The following is a 21,338-nucleotide window of genomic DNA, read 5'->3' as shown; positions in this document are numbered from 1 at the left end:
AAGCACACTGTGACAGCCGCTTCAATTGATTGTTGTCCGTTCAACAGTCGAATCCTGCTTTAAAGGAGTTTATAGACGATGATTTGACTAGTTTCAAAGGCAATGAGTTCCTTAAGTTTGCCGAGCTATTGTAAAAAAAATTATGCCTTTGCAAATTTTTTGTTGTTTCCTTATAATACTTGAAACAGTGACCTCTAATATGAGTTTGAACATTTTGTATGTTATGTTCTGTTTTATTATTGTTGTTCATTATTTTAAACTTATGTCCTAAATTGCCCTAAAATTTCCATATTTTGTTCAAAATAAATGTTTATTCTATACAATAGCATGGTTAGAATAGGGATTTCTTTTTGTTTATACATTCTGTGTATGCTTACATACTATATGTGTAAATATGGTATGACTGGAGTTTCTCTCGAAATGTTCTTAATTAACAAGTATCATTTATTTTTGCTATATTTTTCTTGTTTGAAAATATAGTATATGAAAAAAAAAATCCCCAAAATATTATAATTTCATACAAGATGTTTTATATTAGTCTTCATTTTCTTATATATATATATAACTCCAGTCCATATTTACACACACACATATATATATATATATATATATATATATATATATATATATATATATATATATATATATATATATATATATATATATATATATATATATATATATATATATATATTATATATATATATATATATATATATATATATATATATATATATATATATATATATATATATATATATATATATATATATATATATATATATATATATATATATATATATATATATATATATATATATATATATATAGAAGTTTTTGCTTCAAAAAACATCAAAAGAAATAAATTGCAGCGAGCCCTAGTGAAGGAGAAAAGTGTTTTAGAAAAAATGAATAAATAACTCTCAGTTTAGAATTATTGAATTGTATTGAAGTAAAGTGCTCTATTTTCCTTTTTTATTTCAATAATAGTTTTTCAAATGAAAGTTTAATAAAAAGATTAATGTTGCTTGATTAACTTTTATAGTTTTTAAAAATTAAAAATATGTTTTTAAATTTGGACATTGCTTTGTAAATTTGAGTAGTTACTGTTTCTTAATTTGGATTAGGTTTTACAAGCAAAAGTTGTCATTAATAAGTTAAAAAGTTTATAGTGTATTTTTTTTTTTTTAGAAAGATGGAAAGTGAATATGTAAAAGAGTTGAAAAACTGCATTATTAAAACCATAGACGATCGAGCATTAGATTTAAATAATATAAGTCAATGCATATGGGAGCATCCCGAGATCTGTTTTCAAGAGAATTATGCTCATGATTTGTTGACTACTTTCTTGGAAAAAGAGAAGTTTGTTGTTCAAAGAAAAACTCCTCTTGAAACTGCTTTCATTGCAAGGTATATCTATATTAAACACAATTTTGTATATTTTATATTATACAATGGATTTAATTGAAAAAACCCAATATATATATATATATATATATATATATATATATATATATATATATATATATATATATATATATATATATATACAATTTAGTAGATATAATTAAATTTAATAAGTTTCAGCGCTCCTACAAAAAACACACATACACATACACAGAGTATGTTTTTTTTATTAAAATTTGTGATTTTTATTTGCCTATTTTGATATATTCTACTAAATCAACATCAAATATAATTAAATTACTTAAAGTTGGGTGGGTAAAAGTAACCAAAATTAACCCTCTCCACCACCTGGGTGTATAGCATTGTTAATGCCAACAATCTGTGCATATTTTAGATGAGTTAATAAAGTATCTGGGCAAGCCTTTTTCTATATGAAATTTGGCAGGTAGTAAGATAAATGGGTTTCAAAGATGAGAGAATAGGTAATATATAAGGGTGGTCTAAAATATTTTTTTTTCAAAAAGTACAGATTAAAACCTCCCATTCTTATCCATCTACTAAAACAAAAATCTGCTAAAATTTTAATGTGACATGAAGCATTTTCAGAGGTTGCATAAGATTCTCAAACATTTGACAGGTCTCTAATATTATCAAAAAATCATCATTTTACATATAGATTAATTTATTGATTTTGGTTTGAATTTTATTGCCTAAAAACTATTGTTTTCAACAAAAAATAAAAAATAATATTTATCTTAAATTATTAAACATTATAACTTAATAATATAGTTTTTTTTTTTTTTAAATTTAGTTTTTTTTAATAAATCATTTTATAAAGTTTTCCTTCTTTTGAGAGCCAACATGATATACTTTTGAAAAGTATATCTTGTTCAAAAAATCTTGTAGATTTCCCTTTTCTTATCTTTATGTAAGAAATAGCTTTTTTTTTTACAGTAAGATCTAAATTAGTAGTTCATTCATAAAATGATGATTGTTTTTGAAATTTTTATGTAATTTCAAAAATGATATGATGGCATTTACAGAGCTTAAAAGCATATCAAAATATATACTTTCATTACTATATAAATAGCCATGATAACAATTTTACTAACTTTTGTAGGCTGTTGTTCAATTGTTTTTTCAAGAAGTTAATATAACAATAAGCTTAAAACTTTAAATGTTCAATATAACTTTCTATTATTAATTTTAGTTTATATTTTTATTTGCTGTTTACTCATATCCACCATTCTTGACCTGTAATGGCCTTAAACCATGTCTCTGACATTATTTACAGATATTTTAACCATACAAATAATATTTTGAATGGAATTTAAGTAATATGCTTTAAATGTATCTGACAAAAGTAAGTGTAAAATTTTTCTAGAGTTTAGAGTCCAAGAAATCCATCATTTTTGACTACAGAGTCTAGAGTCTTGAATAGAACTAATTTATAGCTCCCTTGCAATAAATTAGTTCTATTTGCTGATGACCTAATTGTATACTCTAATCTTGACAAAAGCTTTTCACTTTTTGATCACTTGAAGTAGTCGACCAATCTTGAATCCTCTCTTCTGTTATAACTTGAAGTATTAAATACTGTTGGCAATGTGGCAACCATATTCCAAAGTCGTAGGAATAATGAATACTATATATCACTGTTTTATTATACTGTTTTTTTGTGCTCAAAAAACCTTTGTTTATTTTGGTTTTTTCTTCAAAAACTGGTGTTTTAAAATTCTCTCTTGCTTCTCACTCATAAAACTTAAAGTAAACTCATAAAGTTTTTAAGTATTCTACTATTTAACTCTCTTTTTTGCTTTGTCCCATGTAATTCATGGCCACCACCACTAAAGTTAAAGATAAAAAATCTTTAAAAGATTTTTTATCTAAAGTTAAAGATTAAAAATAAAATACAATTAAAAAATTAAGCTTATAATGCAGATATAAAAGATCAATGCTTATGAAAATGTTCTAAAATAAAGTTGATGTTCACATGAATTTTCAAACTGTTGAAAATTTATGTGAACGTCACAACAGATATTTTATAATAAAATAGTAAAACCATAATAATAGTATTGTTGTAAACCATAATTAAAAAGTCTTTTATGTATATTTTGGCTTTTATCAAATATAAGAAAAAGGCTATATAAGAACTACAAACATTTATCGTATATAAATAGTGTAACTAATAACCGTATGTATAATAGATTATATATAAATAGCGTTACTAATAACTGTAATATTCAGAAGACGGGAAGTGACGTCATTAATATTATATTGCATTATTACTTAAATTATAACATATATATATATATATATATATATATATATATATATATATATATATATATATATATATATATATATATATATATATATATATATCTATAATTTGTTGTCTTTGGGAAGAGCGGAAAAAAGTGATTCTTATGCCAACACATATGTCACTTTTAATTACTTTTGACTTTCGTCCAACATTTGCGTGTTGGACGAAAGTAAAAACCATTAATTTAGTTACAAATAAATCGTTTTTAAAAAAAACCACAAAAACGCAAATTTAATTGACCAGAATGTTTTAAAAACATTCTGAATGTTTTTAACAATATAAACAATGTTTTTATTTTTATTTTTTTTAATAAAACAACATCTACGGGTTGTATATATACACTTATATGTTTTCTGAAAGTTTTCTTCCATATTTTGTTGACAAAAAGTTAAAGTTAAAATGCAAGACCGGATTTTTTTTTTTTTATTAATTGATAGACTGGCTGCCCCAACCAAACCCTCAGTCGATGTAGCAGCACTCCCTTGCGAGTCAGGCTAAAAGATAGTAGATGTAGCAGCACTCCATTGCGAGTCAGGCTTTTTGTCAGTCGATATAGCAGCACTCCCTTGCGAGTCAGGCTATTTGTCAGTCGATGTAGCAGCACTTCCTAGCGAGTCAGGCTATAAGATAGTCGATGTAGCAGCACTCCATGCATGATTTACAGTAAAAAAAATAAAAATAAAAACATTTTATAAAAAAAAACAAAAATAAAAACATTTTAATAAAAAAAATAAAAACATTGTTTATATTTTTAAAAACATTCAGAATGTTTTAAAAAACATTCTGGTCAATTAAATTTGCGTTTTTGCAGCTTTTTTGAAAAACAATTAATTTGTAATAAAATTAATGGTTTTTACTTTCTGACAACACGCAAATGTTGGACGAAAGTCAAAAGTAATTAAAAGTGACATATGAGTTAGCGTAAGAATCACTTTTTTCCTTCCACTCTTCCTAAAGACAACAAACTATAGACCTATATGTTTATATATATATATATATATATATATATATATATATATATATATATATATATATGTATATATATATTTATATGTAGATTATATATATATATGTTTATATATATATATATATATATATATATATATATATATATATATATATATATATATATAATCTACATATAAATATATATATACATATATATATATATATATATATGTATATATATATGTATACATATATGCATATATATATTTATATATATATATATATATATATATATATATATATATATATATATATATATATATATGTGTATACATGTATATATATATATACATATATATGTGTGTGTGTGTGTGTGCTGATTCTTATAAGTATTATTATCCTTGTTGAGTTCAATTATGTGTATACTAAAACTAACCTGTTTATATATTTTAGTTTATATATTATTATATGAAGAATTAGGCCTTCTATGTTGGCTTAGAATTAATTATAGACTATTAAATTTGCTACAATACAATTTATTCTTCATATTGTAATGGATAAATATCTAAGAATGGAGCGATTTGACAAAAATTTCAATTCTGCATCAGCTTCTAAAGAATGGTCACACTGGTTTAGAACTTTTACAATATTCATGAAAACTATACAAACAGAAGATAAATGAAATGTCCTCATTAACTAATTATCTCCTTCCATGTGCGATTATATTGCTGACATTGAATCATTTGATGGCGCTATAGAAGTCCTGGAAAACTTATTTGTAAAACCTAAAAATGAATTATTTTCCAGACATCAGTTAGTGCACGTAAACAATCATCCGGAAAATCTATAAATGAGTTTTTGCAGGTCTTATGTACACTCAGTAAAGATTGCAAATTTAAACAGGTTTCTGCTTCAGAACATTGTTAAGAATACATTTGTGATTCATTTATAAGTGGTCTAAGCTCTCATCATATTCACCAACGGCTACTGGAAAACTCTACTCTTAAACTTACTGAGGCCTATAATCAAGCTCGTTTATTGGAAAACGCTCAAAGAAATTATGAAACATATTCACATACAGAGTATATTAATGTTGCTGCAATTAATAAACATTCCGAATGTTTTACTGAGCTTGCTTCAGTTTCTACTAAGCCTAGTGTACTTCGTTATTTCTGTGGAAGTAAATGTCATTCTACTTCTCTGACATGTCCTGTCAGAGAAGTAGAATGTAACAATTGTGGTAAGAAAGGACATTTTAAGAAAGTATGAAAATCATCAAAGAACTTGCTCTTCCATCAACTCACTCAACTCTATTGTTTATATCTTTATTGCTAGGGCCAAGGTAAGAGCTCTTCTTGACACTGGAATCTCTGACAATTTATAAGTGAATTGTTATATATTAAAAGCTCTGAACAAAAGACGTCATTTCCATTCCTTTATGGTTTAACACTTCAGTGAACCATTTTTATTATGTTATTTCTTGCGTTTTTAGCTTACTTTGTTGTTGTTAATGTAGTGACTTTATATATTTGATTAAAGTCTAGTATTTAATATTGTATTTTGTTTCTGGCTCACAACAATTTAATCAAATATATATAAGAATAAAATGGATGCAAAAATATTAAAAAAAGTTTTTAGTGACGATCCCAGCGAAGAGGATTACATTTATTGGAAAAAGATGCTAGTTATTTATTTAGAAAATGCACTTAGTCACCAGCAGATAGTAAACTTGAAGTTTTATTTGTTTTATGCGGAGTTAAAGCCTTTACATTAATTCAAGATTCAACCTCATTTGACGAAGCAATAACAATACCTGAATTTAAGTTTCAAAAATGGTCAACGTCTATCATGATGTGTCACAAACTTTGATTACTTAAACAGCACGAGGGCCAATCAGTTGAAAACTTTATGTGCAACCTAAGGCAGTTTGCCAGAAAGTGTCCGACACAATCTCTCACCGCCAATCAACATAGAAATCTATTAATATGTGATGCTTTCATTGCAGGAATTTATTCACAAACTATTCGACAGCGACTACTAAAATCTACAGAAGATAATCTAGGTGTACTTTATAAAACAGCACTTACTATGGAATTGGCGGCCGAAGATGCTCTCAGTTTAACAATTACGACGACTACCACCTTATTACCAAATTTTGCAGCTACGAAAACCTTGTTTTTGGTGCAGTGGTAAGTTACACCCAAAAGCAAAATGACCTGCACATAACTCTACCTGTACTAGCTGTCAAAGAAAAGGTTACTGGTCAACCGTCTGTCTGTCAAAAATAAAAAAAATTACGCTAAAACACCTGCAATAAACGAAAAATATACAGACAACGAGGATGAGAGTGCACTACTATCTTTGGCCATAGCCACAATTAACTCACCAAGTAGATTTATTAACATCACCATAAACAAAAATAAGACTCAAGCATTATTCGATACTGGCTCAGACAAATCATTCATTACCTCCGAACTTCTTATGCAATGGAACCTTGACACTCTGTGCATTTCACAGGTGTCACTCCACTCTAAAAGCAAAAGGAATTTTCCGAGGTTCATTGCTAATGGTTTGCGAAAAACTAAAAGCACAGTTTATTGTCGTTGACAACTTGGTGGCACCTGTAATTATCGGAATGGACGTACTGTCACAACATTCTTCAGTAACTATCAACTTTAAAGGAGATAAAGAACCACTCAAGTTTTGCCTAGCTACAAACAGCATGAAATGTAACATATGCATTAATACCTGGAGTAGATATCAATAAAATTAAACCTATTTCAACAAAATCACGACGGAGCAAAAATATTCCATTTTTAACTGAAGAAATCAACTGCATGCTCAAACAAGATATTATTCATGTAAGCCACAGCCCTTGGCGTGCTCAATGTTTTGTGGTATCTTCAGGGCACAAAAATCGTTTAGTAATTGATTATTCAAATAAAATAAAATTATACACGCCATTAGATTCATACCCAACACTACGAATTGATGACAAGTTACTTAAAATAGCAGCCAATAAAGTTTTTAGTACTATTGACCTCAAATCCGCATACCATCAGGTAAAAATATGACCAGAAGACTATAAACTAACTGCTTTTGAAGCTTATGGTAGACTTTACGAGTTCAAAAGACTACCTTTTGGTTGCACTAATGCTGTACCAATCTTTCAACGAGTAATGGACGAATTTATCCAAACCAAAGAGCTGGGAAATACCTATGCCTACCTTGACGATTTAATTATTGGGGGAAAAGATGACCATGAGCATGACATAAACCTAAAAAGGTTCCTAAACATGGCTAGAGATGCCAATATAGAAAAAAACATGAAAAAGAGTAATTTCAAAAAAACTCAAATTGAATTTTTAGGCCATGTTATTGAGAGCGGTACCATAAAACCCGACCCAAAGAGATACGAAGCCTTAATGAATATGCCAGATCCACGAACCTTACGAGAACTAAATAGAATGATTGGATTTTTTGCATATTACGCCAAATGGATTCACAACTGCACCGAACTAACTCTGTCACTTATTGAAGCAAGGAAAGATTTTTTAACCCGGGGCCTAACCATGGATGCCAAAATAGCGATCAAAACCCTTAAAAATAAACTAGTCAAAGCGTGTCTGGCCTCCCCTGACTTTAAACTCCCGCCAACTATAGAAACAGACGCTTCCGACAAAGCTCTTAGAGGAACATTACTACAGCTAGGCAGACCAGTGGCTTTCTTTTCAAGGACACTAACGAATGCTGTAAAGAAACATGCAATTGTTGAGAAAGAAGCTGCAGCTGTAGTAGAATGTTGCAGAATATGGAAATATCTCATCAACTTAGTACCAGTCATCAAAATTGTCACAGACCAAAGATTCATTTTGCTTATCTTTAATAAACAAGGCTCAACAAAAATCAAAAATGATAAACTTACTCGCTGGCGCTTAGAATTGGCAGATGTCAACTATACAATCTCATATAGACCGGGCCACAAAAATACTGCTGCTGACGCCCTCTCCCGATGTTGTTCAATACAGAGTACCTCAAAATCATTACACAATATCCACTCCCAACTATGTTATCCGGGAATTAAAAGAATGCTACACTGCTGCAAAACCCAAAACTTACCTTACTCGACCACAGAAATTAAACCACGTTTCTATAAGCCTCCAACAGGTTGACTTATTCAGTTAACTAGACCTTGGGAACGTCTATCCATGGACTTTGTTGGTCCCCTGCAATCCACAACAGCAAATAAATACATGCTCGTGGTAGTTGACGAATACTCACGATACCCATTCGTATCGTGAGTATTCGTCACAATACGAATGGGTATCGTGACGAAAACTCACAATATTGGAAATATCACGATATTTCCGTGTCACGATATAGGAAATATCACAATATTTCCGTGCAGATACTGTTGTACGTCACCTCCTCATTCTCATTATTCGGTTCACCCTCCTCAATACACACACATTGTGGGACACAATTCAAAAGCATAAAACTTCAAAAATTCCTTGAAAGAAATGGTGTCATCAAAACCAGAACTACTCCCTATCATCCACAAGGCAATGGGTAATGTGAAGGGACAAACGGTGCTATATTAAAAGCTATTAGTCTAGCCCTAAAAAGATTAAATCTTGGAAAAGAAAAGTGGGAAGTAGTCTTACAAATGGCTCTATCTTCAGTAAGAGGATTACTGTGTACAGCAACCAATGAAACACCACATCAAAGAATGATGAACTTCCAACGATCATCCATAATAGGTACCATACTACCGGATTTTCTGGCTGAACAAGATTTTGTAGTCCTTTACAGGCGGCAAATCAGACAGAAGGGAGATCCACTTGCTGACAAAGTCCAACTGATAGAAACAATATCTCCCTATTTTGCTCGCATCAGATTTCAACATGGTAAGATTGATACAGTATCAACCAAAGATCTTGCTCCACTTCAGGAGTATGACTCATTGGCAGAGTCTAGTAGTTATACAGAGCCGGTCCAACAACAATCGGGTGAATTAAGTAAAGACCAAATATTTGTTGATACTAATACCTACAATCATGAAAATCAAAGGCGGCATGCATCAAACAAAACCAGTGAAATAGTTTTAACCCCACATAATGATTTTGAGAACTCTTTAATGGATGGCATCACAAATACCAACATACCAATAATAGGAGCACCCGGCCAGTTTGTTTCTCAAAGCCCTGCTACCGTAGAAGCACAGAACAGTACATTTTTAAGATTCAGACGTAATATAAAATAACCAAAATACCTAAATGATTACATCACTCATTAATTCAAAATTCCTTTAATTAAATAAAAAAAAAAAGAGAATGGAGAAGACTGTTATATATTAAAAGCTCTCAACAAAAGATGTCATTTCCAAGTTAATAAAATATGGTTCATTGAAGCATTAAACCTTTATGGTTTAATGCTTCAATGAACCATATTTATTAACTTACTTTGTTGTTGTTAATGTAGTGATTTTATATAATTGATTAAAGCCTAGTATTTAATATTGTATTTTGTTGTGGGCTCACAACACAAATCATTATTTAGAACTTAATATACTCCCTTCTAATAAAAGAGTCTCTATGGCTGATCCTTCCTTATCTTGTCAAGTTATAGGCAAAGTTTCAACTAATTTCACTTTATTTGGTATGAAGTACTCTAATATTAACTTTTTGGTTATACCCAAATCTTGCGAACAAATCATACTTGGTAGAGATTTCCTACAGTTGCACAAAAGTCTTTATATCAATTATGGTGGTAAAAAAGATTCTTTAAAAATCTGTTCTCTAAATAGTATTACAATGAAAGCAAGCACTCTTTTCCCTTTTCCATTTCCAGAATGTAGACCGATTGCTTCGCCTTCTAGATGATATAACTCAAAGGACAAAGTATTCATTCAGCAAAAAACTAAAAAACTTTTGAAACTATAATTGGACAATAATTGGAATATAATTGAACCCAGTAACTCTCCTTTCCTATGTCTTTCATTTCTGGTAACAACTATTTGTGGCAATCACAAATAGTTATTACCAGGAATAGACATAAGGAGAGACATAAGAAATGCATGGTCATTGATTACTCACAAACAATAAATCGCTTTACACTATTTGGTGCTTATCCTTTACCTAACATCAATGAATTAGTTAACTCTGTTGCAAAATATTCATTATTTAGCACATTTGATTTAAAAAGTGCTTATCACCAATACTTCTCCTAGAAAGTGACAAGTATTATATTGCTTTTGAGTCCAATGGACATCTTTTCAAATTTAAAAGAATTTCTTTTGGCCTCACTAATGCTGCTGCACAATTTCAAAGAATCATGGATAAGTTTATTCAAGAAAACAAATTAGAAGACACCTTTGTATATCTAGATAACTTGCTTGTATGTGGTACATCTAAAAATAAATATGATTTCAATTTAGAAAAATTTCTTGAAGGTTCTAAGAAAGAAATGTTTTAATTTCAATGAAGAAAAGTCTATATTGTCTACTTCGTGTATAACCTTCCTAGGTTTTATTATAAAAAGTGGCTCTTTTTACCCTGATCCAGATCGCTTAAAGCCATTAATTGAAATGCCTGCTCCCACTGATAGTGCTTCACTCCGTCGAGTCCTTGGTATGTTCTCATACTACTCCCAATATATCAAACATTTTTCCGACAAAAATTAATCCTTTATCTCCAATGTCTACTTTTTCACTGTCAGCTGAAGCTATTAAATGTTTCAATGAAATAAAAGAATTAATCTCTCAATCAGCTCTACAAGCTATAGATGAAAGTATACCATTTGAGGAAAAGCAGATGCCTCCAATTTTGTCATAGCTCTTTCCCTTAATCAGGCTGGAAGGCCAGTTGCATTCTTTTCTCGCAAACTTTCACCTACTGAAAAAATTCTTCTGTTGAGAAGGAAGCTTATGCTATTGTCGAATCACTTCGAAAATGGAAACACTACCATGTTGGTCGGCATTTTACTCTAGTCACCAACGCTCTGTCTCTTTTATGATTGACAATAACAAGGGTGGAAAAATTAAGAATGACAAGATTCTGAGAGATTCTGAGAACTTTCTTTGTACATCTATGATATAGTTTATCACCCTGGATGTAACAATTTTGTTGCTAATGCCCTCTCTAGATCTTGTTGCTCTATGAATATAAATGGACCCTCTCTTAAGGAACTACATGAATCTCTTTGCCATCCTGGAATCACCAGAATGTATCATTTTATCAAATCGAAAAATTTGCCTTTTTCAATTGATGATGTAAAAAAAAACTTCTTTGTGTCAAGTTTGTGCTGAATTAAAACCTAAATATAAGCAATTTTAACCACACCTTAATAAAATCTACTCAACCTTTTGAGTGACTAAGCATGGATTTTAAAGGACCTATTTCGCCTTCATCTAGCAACAAATATTTTTTAACAGTTGTTGACGAGTTTTCAAAGTTTCCCTTTGTATTTCCTTGTCATAATATCTCTACTTCAACCGTAATTAAATTTCAACTCAACTTTTTACTTTATTTGGTATGCCAGCTTATATACATTCAGATCGAGGCACTTGCTTCATGTCTATGGAGCTCCGCAGTTTTCTTAATTCTCGAGGTGTCAACCTAAGTAGAACTACTCCTTATAATCCTTAGGGCAATGGTCAGTATGAAAGATACAATGGCATAAATTGGAAAAGAATTTCGCTTGCTTTTAAATCAAAGAATTTACCTTCCATGAACTGGGAACATGTTTTACCCGATGTTCTTCATACAATGCGTTCCTTACTTTGCACTTCTACTAATGCTACACTTCATGAATGATTATTCGGATTCAGTCAACGTTCTTCTAATGGACACTCTGTTCCTACATGGTTAACTAATTTGGGTCCTGTATTGCTGAAAAGGCATGTTCGACACAGCAAATATGAACCTCTGGTTGAAGAGATTGAGCTTCTAGAGGCTAATAGTAAATATTCTCATGTAAGAATGCCTGATGGACATGAGACCACTGTTGCTACATCTCGCACCAATGGCTGATATAATCAGTGATAATAACGGAAATAATAACTACAAAAATAACTCCAATGAATCTGATAAAATCCCTTCACCTGAGCCTCTCCATCCAAAAAGATATTAAAACTTTTCTTCTCATTTTCTCCAACAAATCCTAATGGAATTTCTATTGAAGAATCAGTCCCTTGTTGTTCAGGAAGATCCGGAATCCTCCTAAATATTTAAATGACTATATTTGAACAATTTGAACTTATTTACTTTTTTATTTTATTTAGTATGGTAGAATGTGCTGATTCTTAAAATTACTATTATCCTTGTTGAGTTTAATTATGTGTATACTAAAACTAACTTGTTTGTATATTTTAGTTTGCATATTACTATATGAAGAATAAAGCCTTCTATATTGGCTTAAAATTAATTATAGACTACTAAATTCACTACACTACAATATATATTCTATATAGATATGGTGATGCAACTGGTATGAAAGTGGGTGTTCTTTGTGAGTATGATGCATTGCCCGAACTTGGTCATGGATGTGGTCACAACCTGATTGCAGAAGTTGGTGTTGCGACTGGACTTGGTAATAATAATAAATTTTGTTGCCTATCAAGTTCTTATAAATATTTTAAATTTGTATTTTACATTTCTTTTTGTTTGCATAGTAGTTACTTTTTATGTGTTCTTTCGTACTTTTTGTAATTTTTTTTTTTATTGCTAAGTTCTAAATTCTATTTACAAGTGTTTGGCTAATATTAGAAGCAAATTTTTATGTGGACAAAATATGACTTAAGTTTAACATTAAGGTGCTTGTTTATAAATCAAATAGCCCTTGAAAATTTTTTTCACATTATGTGATTTTTTAAAGTAAATTGTTTATTTTATCCAGGGATGTGAAGTTGCTCAAATTTTTTTTTCTTTTTTTAATAAAGTTTTTTTTTACTAAACTAGTTTAATATAAAATCTTATTTCCAAAAAAATTATTTCAAATTTATTTTTAGTTTTATTAATATTTTTATAGTAAAATATTTACTTATAATTTTTAGAATAATATATTTTTAAAACATACATATGTTTTGAAGATTTAAATTTCAACTAGAAATAAATCCTTGCAAAACCGATAAAAAATTTTGTTCTTATTTTATTATTATTATCTTATTAAATAATAAATTTGAAACAAATTATGGAAACTTATTCTTCAACTTATTAAAAATATAATTAAACAATTGCTGATCAAGAATTAGTTTGACTTTTCAATGGCTTACATTGTGTTTAAATTTAGTTGAAATTCATTTGGGTATTTAATAATTTTTTATTTAGTGGAATTTGTTTTGATTTTTCTTGTTTTGATTGATTTTTAATCCAAAATGTTTGTTTCAAAAAAATTTTGTTTAGTTAAACTTCTTACATTTTGTTACATTTATACATTTTGTTTATAATGTATAAATTTTTAGTAAATATATTTTACTTAAAATATTAAAAAAGAATTTTATGTTCAAACTAAAAAATAGAACAAAAGAATTTTTATACTTAAAAAAAAGTTTTAAATTATTTGCTTTTCATCTTTTGAAAAAATAAAAATGAACTAAAATTTAATGACTAATATAAGCCAATCAGTAGAATAGTTAAGCGAATCAGTATGATAGTTAAGTGAATCAGTATGGTATTTAAATGAATACCAACTTTGATGCTTTACATTAGCTAAGGACTATCATACTGCTACTAATATTTACTATTATTTACATATTACTACTATTGTTTATTAAGTAAACAATAGCAAATTTGATTTAAATAATTGGAAATTTGATAATTAATAATGATTGAAAATTATAATAATAATTATTGTCATTGTTCTTATATTATTATTGTTGTTGCTGTTGTTGTTATAAAAGCAAACATTTTGATGAGCAGTCTGGATAGTCCACTGTGTCCTTTTTTTCATTTACAATTTTTTTCCCTAGAACTCGGTGTTAGTAATTTTAGATATTGTTGGGTGGCAACTAGTTAAAAAAAAGAAAGTTTTTTGAAGGCGAGCTATGGTTCATGCCCATGGTCCCCTAACTCAATTGATATGAACAATTTAAAGCTCTACAAAAGTAAAAAAATTCTTTTGATACATAAAGTTCTTTAAAATGAGCTTTTTTTTTGGTAGGTTATAATCTTCAGCAGGAATAAATAGTATATTTCTAATTTATAAATGTAAAATCATAAAAAAGATTATTTTTGTACTTGTTTCATTCAAAGCAATCCTCATATTTATATCGCATCTCTTGTGCAAAATGGTAAAGATAAAACAAGAGCAAAAAACAATCGTTTGCTATAAATTTTAAATGAATGAATTTGGTTCTTTGATTTATTTGAATTGTGTGTAAATCGCTTTTAAACAATTTTAAAGTTTTTTTCCAAAAGGCTTAAACAATTATTTACAATAAACTTTTATGGCAGTAGATATATTATTTTCTAATATATATATATTTTTTTTATATTGTAGATTTAAAATAAAAAAATGTAAAAAAAATAAGTAAAAAAACTTATTTAAATCAACAGCTCCATAGCTTTCAGATGAGCACCTTTTTTGACTCGCCAGTTCTGGTCAAGAAGAATGTGAGTTAAAGGAGCTTTTGTTGCAATATGCTATTTAGAGTTACTTTAAATCAACCAGATTTAAGGGGCAATGTGAGTGTATATACTTATGTATATTATGTAAATCTTATGATTGGCCTGGGTATATACTTATATATGTTATGTAAATTAGAGGATGATATTTAAAAAATGGATGTTAGTTGCACCTCTAAGCAAGGAACTATGCTGCTGTGTCTTTTTGATTAATGAATGACTAGCTATTTCCCTTTTGATATTTGTAAAAAATAAAGTTACTACAAAAGTAGTCTTTATTTGGCTTCAGCAATTCATTTTAATAGCACTAACTGAATAAATATACAAGTACCTGCATTTGTAAACTAAATAAAGATTTCTATTAGGAACCATTTGATTTAAGACTTATTTATCCCTAGTATTGTTTAGAGCAGTTGTTTTTATTTTATGAGTTTTGATTTCTTTCAACTAACCTATTGCAAACTCATTGTTTCAAATCAACTAGATGGGACTTCATGTCTTTGTATTATATTTTAAAAAAATAGTGTACATGAGAGAGATAAATCGAATTGGATATATAGTTTTGATGAGAAGTCAGTGGATAATACAAAATGAAACAGTTATTTGTGATTTTACTATAGATGCATAGTTGAATCTCTAATGTCATAATTATGCACTGCAACACTATTTTTTAACAATTAACTCTTAAGTATTTCTTTCATTTAAAATAATTATAAATAATCATATAAAATAGGTTGTACTTTTTTTAATTTGTAAATGAAATTAAGAATAATGAAGAACTTTTTTTTTTTTTTAGCTCTTAAAGAAATAGCAACAATATATCCAGATTTAAAAATGGAAGTAATAGTGTTTGGAACACCAGCTGAGGAAGGTGGTGGAGGGAAAATATTAATGATTGAAAAAGGTGCTTTTAATGAAACAGATATATGCATGATGTCGCACCCTACACCTTTTGAGATCCCAGCTCCAATGTGGATTTCATGCATTCAACTTACAGTTGTTTTTAAAGGTTCTTTATTTGATTTTTTTGAATAAAAAAACTAGAAAAATATAAAAATAATATCTTAGAGTATTAACTACTAGTTTAACTTCTTCTTAATTGTAAATAATCTAAAACATAATTTATGTTTTTTTTAATGGGGTTCTTTATTCTTACAATATATATTTATTTTACTCTACTTTGATTTTACACTAAAAGTGATATAATTTAGGTAAACCAGCTCATGCTTCTGGAGCTCCTTGGGAAGGAGTCAATGCATTGGATGCTGCTGTCAATTGTTATAATGGTATTAGTATGTTGCGACAGCAAATTAAATTAACATCTCGTGTCCATTGTGTCATTGTTGATGGTGGTAAGGTACCTAATATTATTCCAGAAAGAAGTGAACTTAGTATTTTTATACGTGGATTGGTTAAAGAAGATACATTTGATCTTGCAAATAAAGTTAAACAATGTGCATCTGGTGCTGCTGCTGCAACAGGTATTTTTTTATTTAGGTCCATTTTTTTTTTTATAATTGAATTTTATGTGTTTATATATATTTGTTATAAAAGTAAATGTCTTATCTACTTAACAACATATAGAATATTTTTAACAAAAAATGATACTTTTCATATCATTTAAACAAAGTATACTGCAACTAATACCTAATTTATCTTTGTATTGAGGTTGTACTTAAACAATTGTAAATGATGTTATTAGATAATCATTGGTTATTTAACAACAATGAAAAATTTTAATACAAGTTTTTACTTTGCTTTTACTTTTTATCACCATAGATCCTTTAATACTTTGAGCAGTTTGTGGATTGTAATGCTCGGCAATTAAGTTTAAAAAATTTGTCAAATTTCGGTTGTAACAATGGAGGATGGTACCAATTTTAATAATTGTTTATGATTATTTTTCGAAACTGATTTCATGTTTAATTTGTATGCCAGCTTATAGATGTATCTCAATTATTTTAATACATCTTCATAAAGATAGATAGATTTATTAAAAATAACTTCACTTGATGATGTAGGTGACAATCTTGATATTTTACAGAAGTTTATTTATTATATCAGGTGGTGGTTAGAATTAGTATATACATAACTTAGTTTAATATCAGGCTTACAGTAAAGCTTGAAAAAACTGTCAGTAAGATTTAGATTAAAGTTTATAATAAAATATTTTAATATTGCAATTAATAGAGATATTGAGTTACTTTTTAAAATTTAAACAAAATGCTTTTTTCTAGCTCAATTTGCTAGCCAAATTGTGTTCTTAAAAATAGCTAAACCTTCATCTCAATAAAGGCTGAAATAGTTTTTGCTGGTGTTGCTAAAGCAACAGTGTGTTTTGCAGAATTTTTCTCCTTGTCGATGTAGCAACACATCCCCGCATGTTTCACAGTTACAAAAATTAATTTAAAAGTATTCAGAATATTTTTATTTTAAAAAAATAAAATATTCAGAATGTTTTTAAAAACGTTTGTTTTTATGTTGAGAAAACTTAGTTAAGGTGCGACTTTGTATCAACATTTGTTTGAAAAAAGTGATATTTTCACCTTGAGTTCAATATTTTTTAGAGTAAAATGAATTATGCAAAACCTATTAGTCATCCGGAGTATAATATAAAATAATATAAAAGTGCAAACGGATTTTCAATTTTGCTTTCGCTTTATTAAGTTATGATGTTTTAAAAAGGTAATTTTTAACAGTCAAATTTAACACATTTTCCGTCATTATCATTTTTCTGTTTAAAAAAAAATAAAAATTCATGCAAACTACACGATTTTTTTTGTATAAGCAATCTAGAATTTTGGTCAGAACTCGAGTTGCTTATTTTTCAGGCATTTTCTATATCTCGAGTTGCTTAATGGTTGCTTAAGTTTCTTAGCCTAAATTTCAGTGTTTTTACGAATAAGAGACAAAATACGGTTTAATATCAAGTCTTTAACAGAAGAGTACTCTTTACAACTAAAATCACTTAAATTCTAATTAAAAAGAAAGATCAAAAATGTTTCTCTCTTCTGCTGCATCTTTATTTTCTTCATCTCCACTTTCTTCGTCTTAACAGCGACATGATCTTAACAGCGTTGTCAACAACATACACAACAACAACACTACTGCGATTACTTTCTTTTGAAATCGTTTATTTAAAAGAAGTCATTACATTGCAGAGAAAAAAATTGATTCGAACGCAAAACGAATGAGTTCATTTCTCAAAAAAACGTGTACGACAATTTTTTAAACTACAAAAAGCTATGTTTTATATCCAACATAAAAATAGTATTTGACAGTAAATAAAGGAACTTTTTGAGTGCTTTGATTTTTATGTGCAATTTATAAGTTGCTTATGTTAACATTTGTTCAAAACTGAAGTTGATTAATATTTATTCATATCGAGTTTAGTTGCTTATAAACGAGTTGCTTATAAAAAAAATCGTGTATTTCTATTAATGTATTTAACAGTTTTAATTAACTGAGAAGAGTTACAATAACGAATTTCAGAAAATAGCTTTTTTACACTCCTACCACCTTTAAAGTGAGTACGATATGAATGACCTGGCATTATAAATCTGTAAGTGTCGAACATTTTTGTTGTAAAACCAAAAAAATTTTGGACACAAAATAATATTTTTATTATTATCTTATTGTATTATTATTTTTTAACGTTAGGTTGCTCTGTGACCTTCTCTGAAACCCAGCCGTTTTATGATTCAATAAAAACCAACCCGACTATGATAGAGTTATATATAAATAACGCTAAAAGTATTGGAGTAAAGTTTTACGGTGATACCATGGCGAGCAAACTTATAGCATCTACTGATATGGGCAATGTTTCACAGATTAAACCTTCTATTCATCCCTGTTTTAAAATTGTAACACCTGCGGCAAACCATACTCACGAATTTACAACTAGTTCTGGAGCTCCGGAGAATCAAGTTCATGCTTTAAATTCTGCTAAAAGTATGGCGATGACTGTTGTAGATATTCTTTTGAACCCAACATTTTTAGAACAAATACGTAAAGATTTTCAGAATAAAAATTAAAATGACTTATTTGTTAAATATTTAGAATGCATATTTGATTTATAAAATACTCTTCTGTACTAGATGTCTAAGTTGGCTGTTCATCAATTATGCGGTACTTTTTTTTTCTTTTTAGGATACCTGCCCCTCTCTCCATGCGACATTTTGTGGCAATTTTAAGAATACCCCTCTCCCTCCTCATCCCCTTATATAAAACGTGATATAACATAAGTATGGCGATGATTGACGCTCCTTTTATTTGATTATTTTTTAAAGTAAAGTATTAAATTAAAGCTTGTACTTAAAAAATGTTGCCATGTTGCATTGCAGCAACGTTTTTTGCGTTTTAAGCTATCATTATTTTTCATACTTTTCTAAATCTTCTGACCATTCGGCAAACATCTGAAAATTTAAATTATTGAAATGTGAACTGAGTTTAAAAAGTTGAATGCTTTTATATCGAAGTTTGCACCAAGGTTTATTAGGAACCATCATAATAAATTGAAAACTTAGTGGTCAGAGTATATGGAATTCAGACACAATAATTTCGAGTTGCTCTATTCGTAAAACCCTCATCTTTGATAACGTTAAAAAAAACAGTTTCATTGAATGTTGAGAAAGGAATTAAAAAACAATTTATACAAGTATTATTCCAAAATAAAAAAAAGTTCGTTAAAAAAAAAAAAGTTTCAAAGTAAACGAAAGTTATATCTAAAATATTTTTAATAAATAGTTTTAAAAATATGTATATATAATAACTATAAATCCATGTTTAAAAAAATCTCGTAAAAACTTTGAAAAATTATTTCTCCAATTTAAACTACTTAATTAAGATTGAATCAAAACGCTTCTGGGAAGAAAAAAAAACGAAATAAAGTAGCAGAAAGTCGCAATTCACCGTTCACAGTAAAAATAATAAAATTTTTATAGATCCAACACTTTTCCATAACATTTCGAGCTTTTTATCACTTCCATGTTTTCGGAACATAAGTTCAGTTATAAGTCATTGCTTACATCACTAAACATGTTTTACAAAACCAAATAGGTAATTTCTAATTTCAAAGTTTTCTGACATTTTGTGAGGCTAAATTTATCTAGTTTCATCTCCACTTTTTTGAAAATTTTGAGTTATTGAAGTAGTTCAAAAAAATGTTTTTTTGCTGTATTGAAACTTAAGTTATAATAAAAAAAAATGAAGAGAGAACTAAAGTAATAAAAATGTATTTAAATGTCGTCCCTTAACGTTTTTATTTGTTGTTTTATCTCAAAGCTCAGAAATGTGAAGATAGAACAAGATGTTAATATTCTAACCTCATTAATATTCTAACATCGAAAGATGTTAATATTCTAACCTCGCAATTTGTGTCAATATATATATATATTTTTTTTTTTTGTTGTTTTTTTTTGCCGCACGCTTTCTTCATGAACAGACATGTTTATGCAGCGTAAAAATTTAAAGAAAAAACTGTATAACTTTTAAAGCTTTAGAAAAAAACAAACATCAACAAATAAAAACTTTTAATATATTAAAAAAAGATAAGAAATAAAGTTTTACATATCATAAACATTTGGATATTGAAATTTAATCTTTGTTGTGTTTAATAAGTAACAATAAATAACCCAGAAAAACTTTTCGAGCTTAAAGAAATTTTAAGTGTTCAAGCCATGGAATTTAACACTTACAAAGCACAACAAGAGCAGATACTAAAAGAGTCAAGAAGTTTGATCGAAAAATGATAATGATCAACAATGATAATGAAAATGATCAACAATGATAATGAAGAATTAATGAAAAGAGTTAAAGAACTAGAAAATAATAAATCAGCTCCTACTTACGCAAACATAACATGGGCAGATAAAGTAAAGAAATCTCCCGAACAAATGCTCATAATAAAATGCTGTTGCAGGCGAAACGAAGGAGCGAGAAAAAAGAGAAAATAACATTGTAATATTTGGAGTAAAAGTTTCAGACAATGAGGACAAAAGCAAAGCTAAAGTAGACGACAAAAAGACTATTGAAAA

The 21,338-nt window shown here is 28.4% G+C and overlaps 1 protein-coding gene across 2 annotated transcripts; it reads left to right on the top strand.

Moving 5' to 3' along the window:
• Positions 1-19,408, top strand: LOC136087591 (peptidase M20 domain-containing protein 2-like). Of its 2 annotated transcripts, none has more exons than XM_065810799.1 (6): positions 1-216; positions 1,192-1,410; positions 13,152-13,270; positions 16,100-16,312; positions 16,515-16,784; positions 18,964-19,408. In XM_065810799.1, the coding sequence occupies exons 1-6, from the start codon at positions 143-145 to the stop codon at positions 19,335-19,337; spliced, it is 1,269 nt and encodes a 422-aa protein (XP_065666871.1). In that variant the 5' UTR covers positions 1-142; the 3' UTR covers positions 19,338-19,408. The 2 variants fall into 2 exon arrangements, with proteins under 2 accessions (XP_065666871.1, XP_065666872.1); XM_065810800.1 differs by lacking the exon at positions 1-216 and adding an exon at positions 830-952.
• The last annotated feature ends 1,930 nt before the right edge of the window (positions 19,409-21,338 follow it).

The sequence above is a fragment of the Hydra vulgaris genome, chromosome 11 (assembly GCF_038396675.1).
Source record: "Hydra vulgaris chromosome 11, alternate assembly HydraT2T_AEP".
Lineage (NCBI taxonomy): Eukaryota > Metazoa > Cnidaria > Hydrozoa > Anthoathecata > Hydridae > Hydra > Hydra vulgaris.
The sequence above is the reverse complement of the archived record's forward strand: the minus strand, read 5'-3'. Positions and strand labels throughout refer to the sequence as shown.